Consider the following 26,096-nt stretch of genomic DNA (forward strand, 5'->3'; position numbering starts at 1 on the left):
GACAACAGGCTGTATGAAGAAATGTTTAGCTTCTGCGACAATTCTTAAAGTAACAAATGCCTCACAGGCCGGACTGGACCATTTAGAAAAGTCCGCCCCTTTCCTGGTCATATCCATAAGCGGTTTTGCCACTGCCGAAAAGTTTTTGATGAACTTACCGTAATTATTAGCGAAATCTAAAAACCTTTGTAAAGCTTTTAAGTTCTCAGGAAGATCCCAATCCAGAAGCGCCTGGACCTTTGCTGGATTCATGCGAAAACTGGTGGATGAGAATAAATACCCCAGAAAAGGCATGTCCTGAACTTAAAATATACTTTTCTCTGATTTGACATACAATTTATGTTCCCTGAGTATTTGTAAGACCTGCCTGACCTGTACCGGATATGACTCGATGTGCAACGAATAAATCAATATGTCATCCAGTTAGGCTACCACAAATCTACCTGCCAGATGACGGAAAATATAATTTACAAAGTACTGAATCTAAGGGGTAACATTTCTCCTTGCGGAGAGTGACATGTTAAGCATGTCACTGTGAGAAGACTTTTAAAGCCGCAATGCTCCTCTGGAAAATATGCAAATTGTCTCTTCAGAGAGAAAGAGGACCAGAACTCTAGTGCCACCTCCAGGAAGTAGCAATCCTAAAAGTCAATAGTGACCCTTTAACGACCTTATCACACGACTTAGGATATAAGCCAGAACCAGAAACTCAATTTTGTCGACACTGTGTTTCGGGGTACTGCCCCTCGTCAGTGAGTTCTAGTCCTCTTCCTCTTTGGAGAGACAATTTGCATATTTCCCAGAGAAGCATTGCGTCTTTAAAAGCCTCCTCACCATGACATGCTTAGCATGTCACTCTCCGCAAGGAGAAATGTTACCCCTTAGATGCCGGTCTGACGGCTCTCACTCACCCAGACAAACCAGAACTCACACTTTGCACTGACTGGGGGTAGTACCCCGAAACACAGTGTCTGCAAATTGAGTTTCTGGTTTATATCCTAAGTCATGTGATAAGTCTCGTTAAAGGGTCACTATTGACTTTTAGGATTGCTACTTCCTGTAGGTGGCACTAGACTTCTAGTCCTCTTCCTCTCTAAAGAGACAATTTGCACAAAGTACTAAAAAATGGTGGGAGCATTAATCAGCCCAAATGGCATAACAAGATTTTCGTAGTGTCCTTCTGATGTATTAAAAGCAGTCTTCCACCATCCCCCTCCTTAATATGATGAGATTATAAGCCCCCGGAGGTTCAGTTTGGAAAACCACTTAGCCTCGACGATCTGATTAAAGAGATCTGGAATGAGAGGGAGAGGATACGAATCCCGAACAGTGATCTGATTTAATTCTCGGAAATCAAAGCAGGCATGTAATCCCCCCCATCTTTTTTCTTAAAGAAAAACCATGCTGCAGTGGGAGATGAGGAGGGTCTGATATGACCCTTTGCCTGACTTTCAGTGATCTATTCCTTTGTGGACTGACTCTCCGGACCTGAAACGCTATATAACCTGCTCTTAGGCAACTTGGCCCCATAAATTAACGCGGCTCCGCTCCGTACACCTCGTACACATGCGGCTCCGCTCCGTACACCTCGTACACACGCGGCTCCGCTTCGTACACCTCGTACACACGCGGCTCCGCTCCGTACACCTCGTACACGTGCTGCTCCGCTCCGTACACCTCGTACACGCGCTGCTCCGCTCCGTACACCTCATACACGCGCGGCTCCGCTCCGTACGCCTCGTACACGCTCGGCTCCGCGCCGTACGCCTTGTACATGCGCGGATCCGCTCCGTACGCCTCGTACACGCGCGGCTCCGCTCCATACTCCTCGTACACACATGGCTCCGCTCCGTACTCCTCGTACACACGCGGCTCTGCTCCGTACTCCTCGTACACACGCGGCTCTGCTCCGTACACACGCGGCTCTGCTCCGTACACCTCGTACACACGCGGCTCTGCTCCGTACACCCCGTACACACGCGGCTCCGCACACCTCGTACACGCGCGGCTCTGCTCCGTACACCTCGTACACACGCGGCTCCGCTCCGTACACCTCGTACACACCCGGCTCCGCTCCGTACACCTCGTACACACGCGGCTCAGCTCCGTACACCTCGTACACACGCGGCTCAGCTCCGTACACCTCGTACACACGCGGCTCCGCTCCGTACACCTCGTACACACGCGGCTCCGCTCCGAACACCTCGTACACACGCGGCTCCGCTCCGTACACCTCGTACACACGCGGCTCCGCTCCGAACACCTCGTACACACGCGGCTCCGCTCCGTACACCTCGTACACACGCAGCTCCGCTCCGTACACCTCGTACACTCGCGGCTCCGTACACCTCGTACACTCGCGGCTCCGTACACCTCGTACACTCGCGGCTCCGCACACCTCATACACGCGCGGCTCCTCTCCGTACACCTCGTACACACGCGGCTCCGCTCCGTACACCTCGTACACACGCGGCTCCGCTCCGTACACCTCGTACATTCGCGGCTCCGCTCCGTACACCTCGTACACTCGCGGCTCCGCTCCGTACACCTCGTACACGCGCGGCTCCGCTCCGTACACCTCGTACACGTGCGGCTCTGCTCCGTACACTCGCGGCTCCGCTCCGTACACCTCGTACACACACGGCTCCACCCCGTACACCTCGTACACGCGCGGCTCCGCTTCGTACACGCGCGGCTCCGCTTCGTACACGCGCGGCTCCGCTCTGTACACCTCGTACATGCGCGGCTCCGCTCCGTACACCTCGTACACGCGCGGCTCTGCTCTGTACACTTCGTAGACGCGCGGCTCCGCTCCATACACCTCGTACACACGCGGCTCCGCTCCATACACCTCGTACACACGCGGCTCCGCTCCGTACACCTCGTACACACACGGCTCCGCTTCGTACACCTCGTACACAAGCGGCTCCGCTCGGTAGACCTCGTACACACACGGCTCCGCTACGTACACCTGGTACACACGCAGCTCCGTACACCTCGTACACACGCGGCTCCCCTCCGTACACCTCGTACACACGCGGCTCAGCTCCGTACACCTCGTACACACGCGGCTCCGCTCCGTACACCTCGTACACACGCGGCTCCGCTCCGAACACCTCGTACACACGCGGCTCCGCTCCGTACGCCTCGTACACACACGGCTCCGCTCCTTACGCCTCGTACACGCGCGGCTCTGCTCCGTACACCTCGTACACACGCGGCTCCGCTCCGTACACCTCGTACACACGCGGCTCAGCTCCGTACACCTCGTACACACGCGGCTCCGCTCCGTACACCTCGTACACGTGCTGCTCCGCTCCGTACACCTCGTACACGCGCTGCTCCGCTCCGTACACCTCATACACGCGCGGCTCCGCTCCGTACGCCTCGTACACGCTCGGCTCCGCGCCGTACGCCTTGTACATGCGCGGATCCGCTCCGTACGCCTCGTACACGCGCGGCTCCGCTCCATACTCCTCGTACACACATGGCTCCGCTCCGTACTCCTCGTACACACGCGGCTCTGCTCCGTACTCCTCGTACACACGCGGCTCTGCTCCGTACACACGCGGCTCTGCTCCGTACACCTCGTACACACGCGGCTCTGCTCCGTACACCCCGTACACACGCGGCTCCGCACACCTCGTACACGCGCGGCTCTGCTCCGTACACCTCGTACACACGCGGCTCCGCTCCGTACACCTCGTACACACCCGGCTCCGCTCCGTACACCTCGTACACACGCGGCTCAGCTCCGTACACCTCGTACACACGCGGCTCAGCTCCGTACACCTCGTACACACGCGGCTCCGCTCCGTACACCTCGTACACACGCGGCTCCGCTCCGAACACCTCGTACACACGCGGCTCCGCTCCGTACACCTCGTACACACGCGGCTCCGCTCCGAACACCTCGTACACACGCGGCTCCGCTCCGTACACCTCGTACACACGCAGCTCCGCTCCGTACACCTCGTACACTCGCGGCTCCGTACACCTCGTACACTCGCGGCTCCGTACACCTCGTACACTCGCGGCTCCGCACACCTCATACACGCGCGGCTCCTCTCCGTACACCTCGTACACACGCGGCTCCGCTCCGTACACCTCGTACACACGCGGCTCCGCTCCGTACACCTCGTACATTCGCGGCTCCGCTCCGTACACCTCGTACACTCGCGGCTCCGCTCCGTACACCTCGTACACGCGCGGCTCCGCTCCGTACACCTCGTACACGTGCGGCTCTGCTCCGTACACTCGCGGCTCCGCTCCGTACACCTCGTACACACACGGCTCCACCCCGTACACCTCGTACACGCGCGGCTCCGCTTCGTACACGCGCGGCTCCGCTTCGTACACGCGCGGCTCCGCTCTGTACACCTCGTACATGCGCGGCTCCGCTCCGTACACCTCGTACACGCGCGGCTCTGCTCTGTACACTTCGTAGACGCGCGGCTCCGCTCCATACACCTCGTACACACGCGGCTCCGCTCCATACACCTCGTACACACGCGGCTCCGCTCCGTACACCTGGTACACACGCAGCTCCGTACACCTCGTACACACGCGGCTCCCCTCCGTACACCTCGTACACACGCGGCTCAGCTCCGTACACCTCGTACACACGCGGCTCAGCTCCGTACACCTCGTACACACGCGGCTCCGCTCCGTACACCTCGTACACACGCGGCTCCGCTCCGTACGCCTCGTACACACACGGCTCCGCTCCTTACGCCTCGTACACGCGCGGCTCTGCTCCGTACACCTCGTACACACGCGGCTCCGCTCCGTACACCTCGTACACACGCGGCTCAGCTCCGTACACCTGGTACACACGCAGCTCCGTACACCTCGTACACACGCGGCTCCGCTCCGTACACCTCGTACACACGCGGCTCAGCTCCGTACACCTCGTACACACGCGGCTCCGCTCCGTACACCTCGTACACACGCGGCTCCGCTCCGTACACCTCGTACACACGCGGCTCCGCTCCGTACGCCTCGTACACACACGGCTCCGCTCCTTACGCCTCGTACACGCGCGGCTCTGCTCCGTACACCTCGTACACACGCGGCTCTGCTCCGTACACCTCGTACACACGCGGCTCTGCTCCGTACACCTCGTACACACGCGGCTCTGCTCCGTACACCTCGTACACACGCGGCTCTGCTCCGTACACCTCGTACACACGCGGCTCTGCTCCGTACACCTCGTACACACGCGGCTCTGCTCCGTACACCTCGTACACACGCGGCTCCGCTCCGTACACCTCGTACACACGCGGCTCTGCTCCGTACACCTCGTACACACGCGGCTCCGCTCCGTACACCTCGTACACACGGCTCTGCTCCGTACACCTTGTACATACGCGGCTCTGCTACATCCACACTGTAAACCCCTCCTGACCCCACACATAAACTTCAGCTCATCCAGCACCATGACAACCAGCACAGCAGAGTCCTGCATCCACTGAGGCCCCTGATCATGTGACCCCTGACTCCTCCCCTCCTGTGACCTCATCACAGCTCCTGTGCGCACAGAGCAGCCATATATGTGGTGGCGGCTCTGCAAGTGGAGGTATGTGGAGACCCCATTACTGGGCGCAGGGGGCATTAACCCCTTCAGCACGGAGACTCTTTTGGGGTCTCTGTGTGGTGTGAACAGTGAGGTAACAGCTGTGGACAGAATGCGGCTTCGCTGGTTCCCGTCATTTGATCAGTATGTAAGTTTTTGTTGGTTCAGTCATATGTACAGAGGACGCTCGCTTTCCACATACATATCTACTATAAATTGATGAAAAAGTTGCCTACATGGTAAAATGTGGTTTGAACCCTGTCTGATCATTATTTTGTAGGTGTAGAAGTCCATAGCTGATATTTTTTATTGCTTGGCCTAGCCGTGTCGGGATCAGTCTGCGTTAGATTAAAGTGACGGCCATCTTGGCCATTGTAAAACATTATTGTATATTGCAGAGCATCATATTATTTATGTGTTTCTGTAATACGTTGAAGATTTTCTCTTCGTCGCTGAATAATTAGATCTCAGCTTAGAAAGTCCTGTCTCTTCACAAGAATTTTTCCAAAAGTGACTGGCAACATACACTAAAATACACACATATAAATGTTTTATTAATTCGAACATTCAAGTGACTCCTCTCAGACTCAAAGAAGCCTACCCAGACTATTGCAACCTATGTTGGAGGAAATGCGGGAACAAATGCAACATAATGCATAATTTTTGGACCTGTCCAAAAATAAAAAATATTATGGAAATAGATTTAAGACTTTCTCTACAGTTTGGGGAAGGAAAAACTACACATGACTCCACAATTATCTCTTTTATCTTTCGAGATAGATACTCTCCCCCCCAAAAAATCAAACATCTTTCTATACACATTGTTTTCAGTAGTTAAACTTCTTATCGCTGCTAAATGGAAAGCTGTTGACATACCTACCATAATCAATATTTTGGAAAAGGTCACTCATCATAATACCTTTGAACTTGCTTTTGCCCCCAAAAACAACTCTATATTAAAATATGAATCGAAATGGTCACTATGGAATTCTCACTTTTCTTCCCATGCGGAATTAGCTACTCAAATGTTAGACTAAAATTCTTCCAGTATGATCAAATGATTACATGATCTGATTTTCTATCCTTGTTATCAATAGTAAGTTTTAAGGTACCGTCACAATTAGCGACTCTACAGCGATCCTGACAACGATACGACCTGGCAGGGATCGTTGCTGCGTCGCTATGTGGTCGCTGGTGAGATGTCAAACAGTCAGATCTTCCCAACGACGCTGCAACGATACGGCGACCCGTAGTGCCCTGTATAACGAATGCACTCCTATATGTCTCAGTTCTGAGTCGCCAACTAGGTCGTTAGTAAGGTGTCAAACGCACCGATGCATGCTACCCAGCGGGACCTCAACGATCAAAAAAGGTCCAGGCCGTTCTGACACGACCAGCGATCTCACAGCAAGGGCCTGTTCGCTGCTATGTGTCAAACGTAGCGAGATCGCTACTGGGGTCGCTGTTGCGTCACAAAACTTGTGACTCAGCAGCGATCTCGCTTAAGCCCCCGTCTCACATAGCGAGATCGCTAGCGAGATCGCTGCTGTGTCACGGTTTTGGTGACGCAACAGCGACCTCACAAGCGATGTCGTTATGTGTGACACTTTGCAACGATCAGGCCCCTGCTGTGAGGTCACTGATCGCTGCAATGTGTCCTGGACCATTGTTTGGTCGTTGCCCTCCCGCTGGTCAGCACACATCGCTGTGTGTGACCAGCGGGACCAGCGATCAGGCTGGTAACCATGATAAACATCGGGTTACTAGGGGCACACGCGCACTTAGTAACCCGCTGCTTATCATGGTTACGAGCCTGCTAAAGTGAGCGGTAACCTCCCGCTCACTGTAGCAGAGTGGTAACCATGATAAACAACGGGTTACTAGGTGCGCGTGTGCCCCTAGTAACCCGATGTTTATCATGGTTACCAGCCTGCTCCTGCTTCAGCAGGCTCGTAACCAGGAGCAGGACATCGTGGAAAGATTCTTTTCACGATGTCGCTGCTCCCCTGATCATTGGAGAGCCTGCCTGTTTGACAGCTCACCAGCGACCACATAGCAACGCAGCAATGACCCCCGACAGGTCGTATTGTTGTCGGGATTGTTGCAGCGTCGCTAAGTGTGACGGGGCCTTTATACTATGATTCTTTGTGTGAATTATTATCTCGGAAGACTAACTTCTTCTTTCCCCCCTTTAACTTCCTTTGCCCTTCTTACCTCTATCTTCCCTCTCCTATTTACCCTTCCCTATATCCATCTCCCCCTCCCTTTACTCCAAGTTTTTTCTCCCTTCCCATATCCTTCCTATCTTCTTCCTAGCTTAGCTTAACTTTGAAGTAAGTTATTATTATGTTTTTATTTAAATAATAAGACTCATTGTTTGTAACTTTATTATATATGTAAATTCCATATATTGTTGTCTATTTGAGGATTTGGATGGTTGTTTCTCCCAGGGCTGTGGAGTCGGTAAGCCAAACCTCCGACTCCCAACTCCTCAATTTCCATGATTCCAACTCCGACTCCACGACTCCGACTCTCTCATACATGGCTCATGTTTAAGTGATAAATTTAGTGTAGCACAGATTCATCTCAGCTAAAAGTCTAGACCCTTATATCAGGAATAGGACAGACATTTATAGGACATTTCATAACTTTCCCAAATTCTTATGAAAAAAATATTCCCCACAAACTGCATTGAACTACTGTACCCAATTTATTACATATTTTAGGAGTTGAAGTCGGTCCATTTTATACCGACTCCGATTCCGACTCCACCATAATGGACACCAACTCCATGACTCCGACTCCACAGCGCTGGTTTCTCCTCTCTCCAGAATGTTAAAAACTCCTTAGTAAAAATTATTGAAACAGAAAGTCCTGTCCAACCATTACAATAGCTACTTCATTAACACTGAATTAAATCGCCTTTTGTGCTCACAAACCGGTGTCTTGTCTGCTCTTATTACTACCTGATATTCACTTGGCATTCTTTCTAAGGCTGTTTTAAAAAGGTTTACTAACTGATTGTGTAGATGAAAAAATCTTTGCAAATTCAAAATAATGTCTTCTTTTTTTTTTGTCTCGGGTATAGCTTCACAACGTCGATCAGCTTACATCTGTTTGGCTCTCAAAAAGTAAATTTGTAAAAATGTTGGGTCTTCATTTGCTACAGGAAACATCAAACCTATTTTGTGATGTGGCATAAATCCTTCATCCTCAAGTCCATCTGTCAAAACAAAGGATGTTTTCTGGACCGATGAATTGTATCTCCCTATACTTTGCAGAAAATGCTTGGACTCAGGAGTTGTTCCCGACATGTATGAAAGAATTGATTTGGGAGGTAGACTTAAAGGTGGCAAACTGACTTTGCTATTTGAGTATTTGAGCACCACATACCAGGCGATTCCAAGTTAAACTTTTTTGCTTGACAATGTTTACATATTACGTCCATTTTGCTTATTATGACTTTCAGATCTGACCTATAGTCCTAAATTGGGTCATAGTGAATGAAACGCTTCCAAACTCAAGTCAGCCTTCCTACGTCTTTGCATAAATTGCATATGTTGTATGCGGTAATTTTAACGACTTTCATTTTTGTTCAGACTTTTCCGCATCCCTTGATTCAGTCTGTCTCATCCGTTTCTCCTGAAGACAAAGTTGCCGTTGTTCAGATGTTTCAGCTGCCTTTGATTCAGCCTGTCTCATCTGTTTCCTTTCAAGCCGGGACTCAAGTTTTTCACTTGTCTCAGATGTTTGAGACCATTTTGCTTTCTTAGGCTTTGGATTAACTTGCCCAATAGATGGTTGTTTTTTGGGCAGCATTTTAAAAAACAGTTGAGATGACCTTCTTTTAATCTTAATTATCCAGACTTCTAAATTCAGTAGGCCCGGAGAAATACACTATTATTTTTATGTTGATTTTTGAATTTATGTGTTTCTTTCTGTGGGGCAAGAAACATGGACTTTTGTCATAAGTTTGAATGTTGACTTCTCTTGTAGGTTGAGTTGATATTCGTTAATTGATGAATAACTGTTATTTACATCTTATAGCAGCTCCTATAGTTTATTGTACTGTTATCTTTATCTGTTATCAGGGTCATTTAACAATACTGTTTGCTAATATGCTAATTACATATTGAACCAGGCCAGCTAGCTTGTTGATCTGCAGAGTAATGGAAACCAAACTATGCAAATTGATTAAATGCTTAAACAATAGGACATGAGCCCCTGCCATCCCACCTGCCCTATGAATGATGAGAAACATCTTTACAAAATGACAGCCAAGAGAGACTCTGAGAGGCAGAGTAACTCTTCATAACAGCAGCTTGGTAGCATGGCTCCATCCAGAGGGACACAGATTTGGATTCTACAGGACGCCAGCCTTAGGGAACACGGCCCTGGCTGGAAGGATACAGGTCTGCTCCATTGACTATCACTGAACCCATGGATACATTTGGGGAAACCACCTTGGGACAACGAGGTCACCTGAAACCCATGGAGATGTTTGGGTTAGCCAGGTTGGGATCCACTGGTTGCCTGGAACACATGGATACGCTTGGAGAAAGCCAGGTTTGGGCCCACCGGTCACCTGGTTCCATGGATATGTTCGGAGAAGCCAGGTTGGGACTCTTGGGTCTCCTGGCCACGTACCTCAAAAGACTGTCGCCGGGCCAGCGGAAGGGTGAGACTCAGTAATTTGCACCATCTTGAGTACTTGCTGGGACTGTTCCATATGTTTATTGTCTGTTTGGTGGTTCAAAAAAGTATTGCCACACTGTTTTACCCTTATTCTATATATGTTGTCTGAGTATTATTATACCCACGGAAAACCCCGTGTCTTCACAACAGTTCTTAGTATTATGACCGTTAGTAATCACCTCACACTGATCAGAGATCTAATAGGTGAATATATAAAGCAGAAAATGTGTGACTGCCTCACAGTCAGACTCTTCTAATTGTCCATAGCAGCCAATCAGAGCTCAGCTTTCACTTTACTTCAGCAGTTTCAATGCCGAAAGCTGCACTCTGGTTGCTATAGGCAACTAAAGCGCTCTTACTGTGAGGTAATTCTCATAAATGAGGCCCCAGTTACTTTTGCAACAGCCGTTGCTATAATTACAGACTTTAGACCAACTTATCAGGTAGCCCCACCTTAGCGACTATATGGTTGCTGTCCCTTTTTTGAGAGCGATTCTTTAGATGCAGTCTCTAATTCTTTTTAGACCATTTGGGCAAAAACTGTGGTTTTCAACACTCAGACACCCATTTTTTCATTTATTTCTATAGAGCCTAAATTCTGGGGACAAATCTTGTCAAGGGGGAAAATTGAATTTCATGTTTGCAGTATTTTTAGTCTGATCTTAAAGACGGACCGCGCAAAATTTCACTCAGACCGGGTGAAAAATGTGGTTTTGTATTCAAGAGGCTCAACACACAGATTTACTGTTTCAATATATTATACACTGCTCAAAAAAATAAAGGGAACACTCAAATACCACATCCTAGATCAGAATGAATGAAATATTCTCATTGAATACTTTGTTCTGTAGAAAGCTGAATGTGCTGACAACAAAATCACACAAAAATCATCAATGGAAATCACATTTATTAACCAATGGAGGCCTGGATTTGGAGTCACCCCCAAAATTAAAGTGGAAAAACACACTACAGGCTGATCCAACTTTGATGTAATGTCCTTAAAACAAGTCAAAATGAGGCTCAGTATTGTGTGTGGCATGCTCCTGATGAGGCTGAGTATTGTGTGTGGCCTCCACGTGCCTGTATGACCTCCCTACAACACCTGGGCATGCTCCTGATGAGGCTGAGTATTGTGTGTGGCCTCCACGTGCCTGTATGACCTCCCTACAACGCCTGGGCATGCTCCTGATGAGGCTGAGTATTGTGTGTGGCCGACACGTGCCTGTATGACCTCCCTACAACGCCTGGGCACGCTCCTGATGAGGCTGAGTATTGTGTGTGGCCTCCACGTGCCTGTATGACCTCCCTACAACGCCTGGGCATGCTCCTGATGAGGCTGAGTATTGTGTGTGGCCTCCACGTGCCTGTATGACCTCCCTACAACGCCTGGGCATGCTCCTGATGAGGCTGAGTATTGTGTGTGGCCTCCACGTGCCTGTATGACCTCCCTACAATGCCTGGGCATGCTCCTGATGAGGCTGAGTATTGTGTGTGGCCTCCACGTGCCTGTATGACCTCCCTACAACGCCTGGGCATGCTCCTGATGAGGCTGAGTATTGTGTGTGGCCGACACGTGCCTGTATGACCTCCCTACAACGCCTGGGCACGCTCCTGATGAGGCTGAGTATTGTGTGTGGCCTCCACGTGCCTGTATGACCTCCCTACAATGCCTGGGCATGCTCCTGATGAGGCTGAGTATTGTGTGTGGCCTCCACGTGTCTGTATGACCTCCCTACAACGCCTGGGCATGCTCCTGATGAGGTTGCGGATGGTCTCCTGTGGGATCTCCTCCCAGACCTGGACTAAAGCATCCACCAACTCCTGGACAGTCTATGGTGCAACGTGGCGTTGGTGGATGGAGCGAGACATGATGTCCCAGATGTGCTCAATCGGATTCAGGTCTGGGGAACGGGCGGGCCAGTCCATAGCTTCAATGCCTTCATCTTGCAGGAACTGATGACACACTCCAGTCACATGAGGTCTGGCATTGTCCTGCATTAGGAGGAACCCAGGGCCAACCACACCAGCATATGGTCTCACAACGGGTCTGAGGATCTCATCTCGGTACCTAATGGCAGTCAGGCTACCTCTGGCGAGCACATGGAGGGCTGTGCAGCCCTCCAAAGAAATGCTATTCCACACCATTACTGACCCACTGCCAAACCGGTCATGCTGAAGGATGTTGCAGGCAGCAGATCGCTCTCCAAGGCGTCCCCAGACTCTGTCACATGTGCTCCTGCTTTCATCTGTGAAGATGGCACCAGTGCCGACTTTGCCAATCCTGGTGTTCTGTGGCAAATGCCAAGCATCCTGCACGGTGTTGGGCTGTGAGCACAACCCCTATCTGTGGATGTCGGGCCCTCATACCATCCTTATGGAGTCGGTATCTAACCGTTTGTGCAGACACATGCACATTTGTGGCCTGCTGGAGGTCATTTTGCAGGTCTCTGGCAGTGCGCCTCCTGTTCCTCCTTGCACAAAGGTGGAGGTAGCGGTCCTGCTGCTGGGTTGTTGCCCTCCTACGGCCCCCTCCACATCTCCTGGTGCACTGGCCTGTCTCCTGGTAGCGCCTCCAGCCTCTGGACACCGCAAACCTTCTTGCCACAGCTCGCATAGATGTGCCATCCTGAATGAACTGCACTACCTGAGCACCTTCTGTGGGTCGTAGAGTCCATCTCATGCTACCACGAGTGTGAAAGCACAACCAACATTCAAAAGTGACCAAAACATCAGCCAGAAAGCATTGGTACTGAGATGTGGTCTGTGGTCCCCACCTGCAGAACCACTCCTTTATTGAGGGTGTCTTGATAATTGCCAATAATTTCCATCTATCGTCTATTCCATTTGCACATCAGCAGGTGAGATTGATTGTCAATCAGTGTTGCTTCCTAAGTGGACAGTTTGATTTCACAGAAGTTTGATTTACTTGGAGTTATATTCTGTTGTTTAAGTGTTCCCTTTTATTTTTTTGAGCAGTGTATATATATATATATATATATATATATATATATATATATATATATATATATATATATAACATAAATACTGTAAAATAATAAATCTCCTCATATGTTTCCCTTATTATCTCCAGTAATTGTATTATTACACAGGATTTTTATGATGTTACATCGGCTCATCATCTTCTCATTCAGGTTTCTACAATATCGAATGCTCTCAGTGAAGATCTTCTATAGAAGAGAATTTTCCTGATTTACCCATCAAAGATGGATATGGACAGAGACAAGATGGCGGAGAGGATATTCCACCTCACCCTAGAGATCCTCTTCCGGATTACTGGAGAGGTGAGAGATTCTGATGACGTCACATTACATCATTCTTATCTATGGGAATAACAGATGGACAGAACTGGAGAGGTGAGGACTCTGGAAATGTCTGGAGGGAGATTTATTAATGTGTCTCTCCATAACCAGGATTACACAGTAGTGAAGAAGACCTCTAGTGAGCGCTGTCAGGACCCTGTGTCTGAGGGATGGGGAAGACCCCTGAGCAAAATCACGAGGCCCCCACCTCACCCCCTGATACATGAGGACATCAATGCCCAGAAGATCCTAGAACTCACCTACAAGATGATTGAGCTGCTGACTGGAGAGGTGACACTGCTGGGAATGCTGGGACATTATACAGTAACGCTATGAAGGGATCGGGGGGGATGACGGTATCATTGTATGTGTCAGGTTCCTATAAGGTGTCAGGATGTCGCTGTCTATTTCTCCATGAAGGAGTGGGAGTATTTAGAAGGACACAAAGATCTGTACAAGGACGTCATGATGGAGGTTCCCCAGCCCCTCACATCACCAGGTAATAGACAGGACTAAATACACACGGCCTATAATTATCTGTATGTAAAGAATGAATTCAGTCCCTGTATGTGTTTTCTCCAGATCTATCCAGTAAGAGGACAACACCAGAGAGATGTCCCCGTCCTCTTCTTCCCCAGGACTGTAAACAAGAAGACCCCAATGTTCCTCAGGATCATCAGGTAGATGGAGAGAAGGTGTCATGAGATCTCCACTATGATGTGTAGACGGCTGTGAAGGTCTTGTGTTCAGTCTTGTTTTATCCACCAGTATTATATGTTTTATATTTGTGTAATGAGAACGGTGGAGATGGCAGGATTAGAGCTGATCATAGATGGGACTTCTCCATCTGTCTGTGACTTTTACAATATTTGTTTCAGGGTGAAGATCTGCCCCATATTAATACTACAGAGACATATGTGAGGGGCGATGAGCGGTGTAAGGAGGAGATTCCTACATATGACTACCCAGGTGAGTAGTGACCACTAAATGCAGAGAAGTCACAGATTCTTCTCAGTCACCGGCTGTGGCTACGTTATTAGTGGTGTAGTTCGGCCGTATCACAATCGTGTGATCACAATTTTGCCTATAGACCACAAGATTCTCTTCCACCAAAAACTGTTCAAATGACTTTGGGCATTGAAAGCCCTTTTCTATAGAACTTAAAACCTGGAAGATCCATCTACCTAAATTAGAAAATATCCAAAAAGAGTCGGTCCTTATATGCGCTCTTCCATAAATATATAACCCAAAATTAGAAAATGGAATCAGAAGCAGATACAATAAAAAATTCTAATTTTATTACAATAATTAATAATAATTGTATCTTTTTGAATCATGTTTGGTTTTATTTGAATTATTGTAATGAAATTTTTTATTAAATCTGCTTCTGGTTCCATTTTCTCCTTTTGGGTTCTAAATTAGAATATGTAACCTGCCCAGATCTATAAACATCAAAGCCAAATGACAGAATGGGCTGACAAGTGAGAAAATCACCTGAAGAAAAATATTATGATGGGCCTGTAAGAGAAAGCGGAGGGTAATGATGCTGTTGGCTTCCTAGAACCCTGATATCTTATTGGATGAATCTACCTTCTCTCCCTTCTGTGCTGCTGAATGTCGTCATATGGTCCCTACAAGACCAGGTCCAGTCTTTCTGGCCAAACTTCGCTTTTATGATTCCGATTACTGCACAATCTCTTCTGAAATGGGGGGCACTAATACGTTTTCTACTGTTCTGGTCAGGACTCATAGTAGCTCCAATGGTCCACCATAAATGAGAGCAACTCAGGTTTAGTGTTGGAGCTCTTCCCTCATACATAAGTTCTTGTTGGGGATGTAACCTATTTTTTTTTATTCTATGTCTATTTATTTACAGTTTTTCATTTTTTATGAATTGTGGTGGATCGGCCCGTCACACTTATGTGAGTCTGCAACTTCCTTAAAAGAAAGTCTCCATTGTCCCTTCCAAATGTCCGAGATATAAATTTTCTAGCTGTTCTGTGGCATGAGATGGGGAAAACGAATAGTCAGGTAGCAAGGAGGGCAAAGAAAATACAAAATCAGAAGACACAAGAGTAGTCAGTAAACGGGCCGGGATCACAACAGGAAACAAATACACAAGACGGGAGCTGAGCACAGAAGACTAGTGATGAGCGGGCATGCTCGTTACTCGAGATTTACAAGCATGCTTGGGTGTTTTACGAGTATCTTCAGCGTGCTCGGTGTTACTTTTGTATATTTTGTTAGGAATGCCTGTTTTTTAGGCATTCCTCACATGTATTAAAGTTGTCAAACAGTCGCAAATCATGAGCGCTGAGTGACTAAAACATAACACCGAGCACTGCTGAAGATACTTGGCGAGCACCCGACATGCTCGCCAAAAGGGTTAACAAAACATGCTCGCTCATCACTACAGAAGACTGAACCAGAGGAGAACAAGGCTGTATTTTGCTGTTTCTGGCAATATGCTTCCAGCTTTAGTAGGGTGTGGTGCTTTCCACTTGTCAGAAGTTGAGAGTAGATTACTTCAGCTGGACAGCACACACACCCATACTGCCAGACTGGATGGTACTACACGTCCCAGGCTAACTAATCTTAGTGGCTGGACAGAGCATGGGTCACCCAGAACTTCTGGTTCTGACGTCCCTTCCATCACCAGTGCCACCTGCAGAATGAATAAGGCGGCTCCTGGTGACAGAAGTAGATGTCGCAGGAGCAGATCCCAGAGGAAATGGGACACATTATTTACAGAAGCCCTAATATGACAAAATGTCAGAAAACCAGAGCAGTAGAAATCCCCATAAAGTGACTCCATTTTGGAAATTATAACCCTCAGGGAATTAATCTATAGGAGTAGTGACGATTTTTATTCCACAGACATTTTTCCTGAAATTAGCACGCAGTGGATGTTGGAGAGTGAAAATTGCAAATATGCCATTTCATTACCCAACACATAGTGCCCAGATTGTGCTCCAGGACATTGTAAATTAAGTGGGTTCTTCTCATTATACAACCCCTGGCAAAAATTATGGAATCACCCGGCTCGGAGGATATTCATTCAGTTGTTTAATGTGGCCATCATTACTTTAAGAAATGAAGGTCAGCTAGTCTGAAAAATTGCGAAAACTTTGAAAGTGTCCCCAAGTGCAGTTGCAAAAACCATCAAGCGCTACAAAGAAACTGGCTCACATGAGGACCGCCTCAGGAAAGGAAGACCAAGAGTCACCTCTGCTTCTGAGGATAAGTTTATCCAAGTCACCAGTCTCAGAAATCGCAGGTTAACAGCAGCTCAGATTAGAGACCAGGTCAATGCCACACAGAGTTGTAGCAGCAGACACATCTCTACAACAACTGTTAAGAGGAGACTTTGTGCAGCTGGCCTTCATGGTAAAATAGCTGCTAGGAAACCACTGCTAAGGACAGGTAACAAGCAGAAGAGACTTGTTTGGGCTAAAGAACACAAGGAATGGACATTAGACCAGTGGAAATCTGTGCTTTGGTCTGATGAGTCCAAATTTGAGATCTTTGGTTCCAACCACCGTGTCTTTGTGTGACGCAGAAAAGGTGAACGGATGGACTCTACATGCCTGGTTCCCACCGTGAAGCATGGAGGAGGAGGTGTGATGGTGTGCGGGTGCTTTGCTGGTGACACTGTTGGGGATTTATTCAAAATTAAAGGCATACTGAACCAGCATGGCTACCACAGCATCTTGCGGCAGCATGCTATTCCATCCGGTTTGCGTTTAGCTGAACCATCATTTATTTTTCAACAGGACAATGACCCCAAACAAACCTCCAGGCTGTGTAAGGGCTATTTGACCAAGAGGGAGAGTGATGGGGTGCTACGCCAGATGACCTGGCCTCCACAGTCACCAGACCTGAACCCAATCGAGATGGTTTGGGGTGAGCTGGACCGCAGAGTGAAGGCAAAAGGGCCAACAAGTGCTAAGCATCTCTGGGAACTTCCTCAAGATTGTTGGAAGACCATTTCCGGTGACTACCCCTTGAAGCTCATCAAGAGAATGCCAAGAGTGTGCAAGGCAGTCATCAAAGCAAAAGGTGGCTACTTTGAAGAACCTAGAATATAAGACATATTTTCAGTTGCTTCACACTTTTTTGTTAAGTATATAATTCCACATGTGTTAATTCATAGTTTTGATACCTTCAGTGTGAATGTACAATTTCCATAGTCAAGAAAATACAGAAAAATCTTTAAATGAGAAGGTGTGTCCAAACTTTTGGTCTGTACTGTATGTCATCCGTGTGGCCCATGCAGCGCGAAAAATATGGACATGTCAACGTGTTTTGCATATTCCGTGGAAACACACTGACATGTGAACAGACCCATTCATTTGACTGGGTCTGCGTGTGTATGTGTCTCCGGTACGTGTGGAAACGGTCACCACACGTACCAGACACACTGAGGTGTGAAAGAGGCCGAACTCTCTGCCTCATTATAGTAAATGGATCCTTCAGTGGTTCATCTGAATTACGTAGCAGCTGTGTAGATGGAGTCTGCATACTATTCTAGGAAAATCTGCGCTCCGTCCCTCCCGTGTCTCACTGTGTGGCTAAACAGTACTGTACAGCCACATATGGGGTATTTCTACATTCAACAAAAATTGTGTGACATATTTTGGTGCCATTTTTACCCATTTCCCAGTGTGAAAATGTAAAATCTGGGGCAAAAACAAAACTTTGGTGATAAAAATGCAATTATTCTTTCTTCACCGCCCAATGGTGTAAAATTCTGTGAGGCACATGTGGTGTCAACATGATCACTGCACCCCTAGATGAATTCATTGAGAGGTGTAGTTTGTAAAATGGGGTCTCTTATGGGGGGTTCTGCCAATGTGACATGGCACTGTCAAACCTGTCCAGCAAAATATGAACTCCAATATGGCGCTTCTTCCCTTCTGAGCTTTGCACTGTGCTTCAAAAGTAGTTTTCAATCACATATGGGGTATCGGAGTGCTCAGGAGAAAACGCACAACAACCTTTGGGGTCCAATTTCTCCTGTTACCGTTGTGAAAATGAAAAAAATTGCAGCTAAAAAAAATCATTGTTGTGGAAAAAAGTGATTTTTTTTATTTTTACGGCTTTACATTATAAACTTATGTGGAACACTTGGGAGTTCAAAGTGCTCACCACACATCTAGATAAGTTCCCTAAGGGGTCTAGTTTCCAAAATGGTGTCACTTGTGGGAGGTTTCCACTGTTTAGGCACATCAGGGGCTCTCCAAACCCAACATGGCGTCCCCTAATTATTCAAGCAAATTTTACATGCAAAAAGTCTAATGGCGCTCCTTCCCTTCCGAACCCTGCCGTGCGCCCAAACAGTGGTTTTCTCCCACATATGGGGTATCGGTGTGCTCAGGAGAAATTGCAAAATACATTTCGGGGTCCATTTTTTCCTTGTTACCCTTGCAAAAATAAAAAAATTTGGGTCTAACGTAAAATTTTTATGAAAAAAAGTAAAATGCTCATTGTTTTCTTCCAGATTCCAAAAATTCCTATGAAGCACCTGAAGGGTTAATAAATTTCTTGAATGTGGTTTTGAGCACCTTGAGGGGTGCAGTTTTTAGAATGGTGTCACTTTTGGGTATTTCCTTTCATATAGACCCCTCAAAGTGACTTCAAATGTGATGTGGTCCCTAAAAAAAATGGTTTTGTAAATTTTGTTAGAAAAATGAGAAATCTCTGGTCAACTTTTAGCCCTTATAGCTTCCTAACAGAAAAAAATTTTGGTTCCAAAATTGTGCTGATGTAAAGTAGACATGTGGGAAATGTTATTTATTAACTATTTTGTGTGACATATCTCTCTGATTTAAGGGCATGAAAATTAAAAATTTGAAAAATTGCTAAATTTTTGCCAAATTTACGATTTCTTCACAAATAAATGCAAGTGATATCGAAGATCCGTTGAAGCGTTCCAGAGTAATTACCTCATAAAGGGACAGTGGTCAGAATTGTAAAAATTGGCCTGGTCATTAACGTGTAAACAGCCTTTGGTGGTAAAGGGGTTAATCATGGGAACAAAGCTTATGATCTATTATTATTCATTTATGACTCAGATAACTCTATTCCAAACAATGGACACAATTGAGAGTTTTGGGACCTTTTCGGGCCTGACAATAAACTGGTCTAAATCCGCTCCTTTGGAGTCCAGGAGTACGGCTATTTGAGAGAGTCTGTCCAATATTCCAGTAGTTCAGAAATTTACTTGAAATAAAATGAGTCCCACTGCATTAATAGGACAATGTTGTACACTGTATAATCACTTAGGAGCGAGTACTTCAACAAAAAATGGACAGAAAAGTGAATGGACAGTTAGTTTCTGAAATGCCTAAGGGAAAGCACGTTGTCTCTAGGCTTCCGTAGCTTGTGAAGATTGTGACGTCACACACAATTTGCTTTCTCGCACACCATCGCATGTCCGGTCGGTCTCCGGCCGGACCTCCTGAACACTGCAGTGCACTTGGTTTGCTAGACACATCTAGCGGGAGCTACCAGACCAGCAGGCATCATGCACTGGAACCCTCGTCTATATCGGAATACACATCAGAACAGTGAGTTGTGGATGGATGTTTGCTCCACAAATACCTATCACACTGATTTTTTTTTTATCACTTGTGGCTATTTTCATATGGTAACCTGCTTGGCTTAATTAATACATATTTACCGTCCGCCGCGGACTGTTATCGGTTTTTGTATGTTTGTTATGTGCTGCTAGATATAGTATACCAAAGGAGCGATTACAATTCAATTGAGTCAATTCACTTTTCTGTTAATTTTTGTAGGGGTACTCGCTTCTAAGGGATTATACAATGTTCAACACTGTCCTATTAGCGCGCTGAGATTTATTTTATTTCAGGTCGATTGACTAGTGCAGTTTGAGCAGGGGTGCTTTTTCCACTTGCAGCTTTTAGGATACAAATCCCAATTTAGGAGTGCGGATGTGTGTTTCAGTTCAGAAATGTAAGTATCTGGGGATTTACATTACTAATAAACCACAGGAGTTTATTCCTTTAAATCTAAGTCCACTGGTTATTAAAATGAGGCATTAAGTGTGTATATGGGAAAAACTACCAGTGTGTTACGGGTGTGTCGGGTGTGACAGTCGTCCTGGATCCGGCTGTAGAAGGTCATTGCGTTTGGCTCTGCAGGCACCTTCTTAATCTTCTCAGTAGTGTAGTGATATCCTTCTCCCTCTAGGATCCAGCAGTGACCTCCACCTTCTGTTGCTAATTAACACACCCTTGCTGGATGTTTAAATAACTACAGTCTCTCCAGAGAGTTTCCAATGATAGCTCTATTGTCCTCTGTCCAGGCTTGAAGTACAAGTAGTCGGCTAGTGTCTTCTTGGAGTTCTCTTGGAGGATAGTTGCCGTGATCTCTCTGGTGTCTTCTCAAGCTAAGTGTTTCCCTTGTCTGTTTACCTTTTTGTCTTTAGTTGCAGTGGGGGCTGACTAGTGTGACAGTGTTCCTGTCCCCTCTCTACCCAGGGCCTATCGCTAGAGGCAGTCAGGAATTAGGTTTCCTGCTCGGCGATAGTTGCAGAACCTATTTAGGGACGTTAGAGGAGTGAGGGTGATTGTCAGATCTGTCTAGCGGTCTCCGCTCCCCCTTTGCCTAGTGTTTGAGCTTCCTCCCCCTCTTCCCGTCTTTGTGCACTTAGTCTTTCCCTCACCTTGCCTGACACTGTGTCAGCCTTGGGTAGAGTAAACCTCATTAAGATGAGCTTAATGCCATGCATTCTGCACGTTGTGCATAACTCACCTGTGTGGATTCCTAAATACTGGTTTAGGCAAATGCACAACAGCTTTGGAGACTTTGTGTGGAAAAGAGGGACCCTTAGAATCAAACCGGAAAAATTGCAATTACCAAAAAATCAGGGGAGTGTTAGCTTTGCCTCATATATGGGGGTACTACTTAGCTTCCCAATTTCAGCACTTCCGAGGCTGGACACTGAAGGTGGCCCAGGAAGCAGGAGCGATGGTAATAAAATACTTGGGAGGAGGGGATAATTTACTGGAGATACTGCAATCACACAAATTAATAATAATAATAATTTTATTTTTATAGCGCCGACATATTCCGCAGCACTTTACAATTTTAGGGGAGACTTATACAAACAATACAGAAAAAGCATTTCTCAAATCAAAAGGAGTGAGGGCCCTGCTCGCAAGCTTACAGTCTATGAGGAAATGGGGGAGACACAAAAGGTAGAATCTATAATATAATGCTGTAAGCATCCCTTTGTCTGAAGCCTCAATAGACTGCGCAGAAGAACGCATGGAGCCGTTACAGGTAAGAGGAGTGTATGGCGCCGGAGATCGCGGTACGTGTAGACACTGAACGCATACTGCGATCTCCGGCGCCATACTTACATACTTACCTGACCGGGAGGAGCATTGCCGCTGCGCCTCTCTTCTGGCCGGAGACCGGGGGCCGAGTGGGGCGTCGGATCGGTGCGTGCGCATAGCGCTATCCGGCGCCATTTTACTGAAGACACATTTACATTGTGTCTTCAGCAAAATGGCGCCGGACAGCGCGCTGCTCCGGCGCCGCACTCCTCCCCCGGCCTCTGGCAGAACAGGACGCTGCAGCGCTGGAGTACAGAGAAGAAAGGTGAGTATAACTGTTTATTTTTTTTTGTATGTGTGCAGCGTGAAAGGGATGAGGGCACCATGCATATACCAGGATTAGGGGGATGAGGGGGCCACACATACAAGGATTGGGGGGTGAGGCGAGCCACGCATACTGGGATTGGGGGTGAGGGGAGCCACGCATACCGGGATTGGGGGTGAGGGGAGCCACGCATACCGGGATTGGGGGTGAGGGGAGCCACGCATACCGGGATTGGGGGTGAGGGGAGCCACGCATACCGGGATAGGATGGTGGGGACAGGATGGGGGCTGCACAAATACCAGGAGGGGGGCAGCACATACCAGCATGGGAGACCATATACCAATAAAAATGCGGGTTCAATAGCTAGTGTACATATATTGTATAATGTAGCCTTGATATACTAAATAGGATAAATAATAATTAGTGTTGAGCGAGCACTAAAATGCTCGGGTGCTCGAAGCTCGGGCCGAGCTCGCCGTGATACTCGGGTGCTTGACCCGAGCAACGAGCCCAATGTTAGTCTATGGGAGACTCGAGCATTTTTGCGGTGGCACCCCCGGCAGTCTTTTAAAAGCCTAACAAGTGCCCAAAACGATAGTGACAGTGCTCAAATGACATGGGGACAGCATGGGGATCGGCCCAGGAAGCATTTCTGACCCCCAGGTCACTGCTGTCAACAACGTGGTCAGAGGTATTAAGCCACTTTTACAGGCTCACAATAAAACGTTCAAAAACGAAAGTGAAACTTTTTTCCTGTGAAATATGTTAAGGAACATCCTTTCCAGGGTAAAGACTTGTGTATAAGTTAAAATAAATGACCAAAAACAAAAATACTCCTCCACACCTTCGGCTATGTTCACAAGTAGCATTTTTTATGCGTTTTTGCACTTTTGTATTGCTTTCAACTATGACAAATGCATTCACCGTGAAATGTCATTTTAACATTTTACAACCTTATCTGGCCATGTGCTGTGTGACACATGCATAAAGTGCTGAAAAGACAAGGGAACAGCATGGGGAAGACCCCTGGAAGCATCTCTGACTCCCAGGTCACTGTCTAAAAGTGTGCCCATCATAAGTGATCCTTACCGCATCAGAAGACGCAGACTTGCAACTATCCCCATGCAAGTTCTAGTCCCAGGGCAGTGTTCAATTGTACCTCCCCCATTCCTTGCAATACAAGCTCAAGTATGCAGCCTGCCACCCACCCACCCCCAGGCTGCAATACCATACTGCTTGCTTGCTTGAACTTGAAATTGGGCCTTTTAGGCATGTGGAGGCGGAATCTGGCCACCACGTCATGGGTGTGTTGGCGGCCTGGTATCCATACTCAGTCCCCAGCCGCCTGGTGGCCGGGTGTCCCCGCTTGCTCCCCAGCCTCCAGGGGTGGCCGGGTGTCCATACTCAGTCCCCAGCCACCCCTATTTGTCCCGGTAACCTTTCCCACACTTTTCTTAGCCTGGCCTGCTTTAGGGCAGCATTGGCCGAGCCCACCGGACTATCAGACTCCTCTGGTGGGCCCTGGCTTCTCCATCAGGGGAGTTGAGAGTGCCAAGGTGAGGAGCATGATGAGGATGATAGAAGTTAGCATCTGCTTTGTTTTGTTGTAATGCAAGCGCATGTATGTAGTAGCGGCTAGGCCTGAGGTGGTCAGCGTTTTGGTGCATATCCTACCTCCTCCGAGGATTGCTGGATGTTTTCCTGCTACTATCCAAGTTCTATGACTCCCGTTAAAACAAAGCTTCAGGTGATAAATGATGGATGAGGTAGTGGCAAAGGAGAAAGAGCAGGAGGAACAGGGACCATTCACATCAATATCAGGCCAGTCAACCAGATATGTCTTGTAGGATATGTTTCTTTAACAAAAGGAGCGGTTCGGCTACACAGTTATAGGGCATACAGTGAGTGCAATGCCTACCAAAAATTTCAAGCCACTCCAATGCCCCTTGGAAATGACATGGAGGTCTGAGGGCGTTAACTAAACCTTTTTTTCCATTTATAGCAGCTGGGTCTCCCGTGCACTGTTGGCCTAAGCAGTGAATGGAAGGCTTTTCAAAAATTATGAGGAACTGCAATGCTCCTTACAAGAGCCATGTGTGACACCCCAGGGGTCTGGTCACCACAGTAATAGAGATATTACGTTGGAGAGCAAGTGGGAGGTTTCCTGGTCAGGATCCCTTAAACATGCAACATCCTCCTGCCCCAATCCTGGGAGGGGAGAATTCTGCCCTTATAAACTGGATCTGGGGCGGGGTTGAGTGAGTCAGAAAACAGTCAGAGTCAGAGTGAGAGCAAGGGAAAGTAACAGCAAGGAGCTCTGTAGGAGCTAGGAGCTAAAGACCAGGGGCTGGAAGCTGAGCAGAGCTCGCGCTGGCAGAAGACAATAGGAACCGGACACAGGAGTCCGAAGCTGTGAGGACTTATATATCCAGCAGCAGAAACCAGCCGGCAGGGGATTTCAGGTCCTCTGGCCATAGAAGCCTGGAGGCTCAGTCACAAGCAAGGGACCAGCACTGCCGTCGTGGAGCGGAGGCTAACAGAAGGCCCCAAGTCACCAGCCATACGGGTGAGCACTACACGGTACACTCAGGGACGTGGGCTACTTCTACCCGCTTACAGCAATGTAGCCAGGAAGAGTGCAGACAGACGGGGAGGCCTACAACTCCACCTGGCCAGGGGAACTCCTGCTTGCTCACAGACTGACTAGGCCTCTTATGCTAGCCAGTACTCCTGGGAGGGTCTACCTTATAATCATCAGTAAAGACCCTGAACTGCACTGCAAAGACTCTGAGTCATTCCTGCTGCGCTCGTGCACCATCACCCTCATCATCCACACTCACTGCCCTGAGGCTATACTCCTCCCGAGGGGAGTTATCCCATTCTATGCTGCGCACACAACACCAGCCTCAGCGGTCTGCCTCGTAGCGGTGGTACTCCCTGACCGCAATCCACGGGTGGCGCAGTCGGACAATTTACCTCAAAACCTAAGAAAGACTGCCACTGGTTTGACCAGCCTGAGCCACGGGACCGGGTCACCGCCACGGAGTCTACAGACCCCAGAGACCTGGCACCGGGTATCCCACACACGTGTACACACGGCCCAGGGGGCACGTCACATGCAGTACAGCATATTACAAACATAAGTCCCATTATTGGGGAGTGGGTGTCCCATGGTATTTGCTTATGCTTTCCAAGCAAAAGTTGCCAAAAATTAGGACGGAGCAACTTGCAATGCCCCTTACAAGAGCCATGCAGTACAGCATATTACAAACATAAGTCCCATTATTGGGGAGTGGGTGTCCCATAGTATTTGCTTATGCTTTCCCAGCAAAAGCTGCCAAAAATTAGAACGGAGCAACTTGCAATGCCCCTTACAAGAGCCATGCAGTACAGCATATTACAAACATAAGTCCCATTATTGCGGAGTGGGTGTCCCATAGTATTTGCTTATGCCTTGCAAGCAAAAGCTGCCAAAAATAAGGACGGAGGAACTTGCAATGCTGGCACCCTGGTGGTATAGTGGTGGTGGAGGCTGAGGATAAGGAGAAGAAGATTAAACAGCCGAAACGAGGAAGCGTATACCCATGTGTGGGTGTGAAGCGGTGCATGTGAATACACCTCCCGAAATAACACAGTGGATTTGACTATGTTACTCTGCTGTCATTTGGTGATGATGAGAAGTCTGGCCCAATCCAGCCCTTGTTCATTTTGATAAGGGTCAGCTTGTCAGCATTGTCAGTTGACAGGCGAGTGCGCTTATCAGTTATAATTCCCCCAGCGGCACTAAAAACACGCTCCGATAACACGCTAGCGGCAGGGCAGGGCAGGACCTCCAAGACGTACAGAGCGAGTTCATTCCAAGTGTCCAGCTTGGA

At 47.9% G+C, this 26,096-nt stretch overlaps 1 protein-coding gene across 3 annotated transcripts; it reads left to right on the plus strand.

Annotated features, from left to right (window-relative positions):
- Window positions 1-5,525: 5,525 nt before the first annotated feature.
- Window positions 5,526-19,491, plus strand: LOC141204988 (gastrula zinc finger protein XlCGF66.1-like). 3 transcript variants are annotated; one of them, XM_073664040.1, is made up of 7 exons: window positions 5,526-5,723; window positions 13,423-13,572; window positions 13,702-13,881; window positions 13,966-14,089; window positions 14,173-14,270; window positions 14,469-14,559; window positions 17,364-19,491. In XM_073664040.1, exons 2-7 carry the CDS (start codon window positions 13,495-13,497, stop codon window positions 17,369-17,371), a joined length of 579 nt encoding a protein of 192 aa, XP_073520141.1. In that variant the 5' UTR covers window positions 5,526-5,723; window positions 13,423-13,494; the 3' UTR covers window positions 17,372-19,491. The 3 variants fall into 3 exon arrangements, with proteins under 3 accessions (XP_073520141.1, XP_073520142.1, XP_073520140.1); XM_073664041.1 differs by having other exon boundaries at window positions 5,526-5,719; XM_073664039.1 differs by lacking the exon at window positions 5,526-5,723 and adding an exon at window positions 8,655-10,253.
- The last annotated feature ends 6,605 nt before the right edge of the window (window positions 19,492-26,096 follow it).

Source organism: Phyllobates terribilis, unplaced genomic scaffold, assembly GCF_046119375.1.
Source record: "Phyllobates terribilis strain yellow unplaced genomic scaffold, ASM4611937v1 Scaffold_136__1_contigs__length_4911898, whole genome shotgun sequence".
NCBI classification, from domain to species: Eukaryota; Metazoa; Chordata; class Amphibia; order Anura; family Dendrobatidae; genus Phyllobates; species Phyllobates terribilis.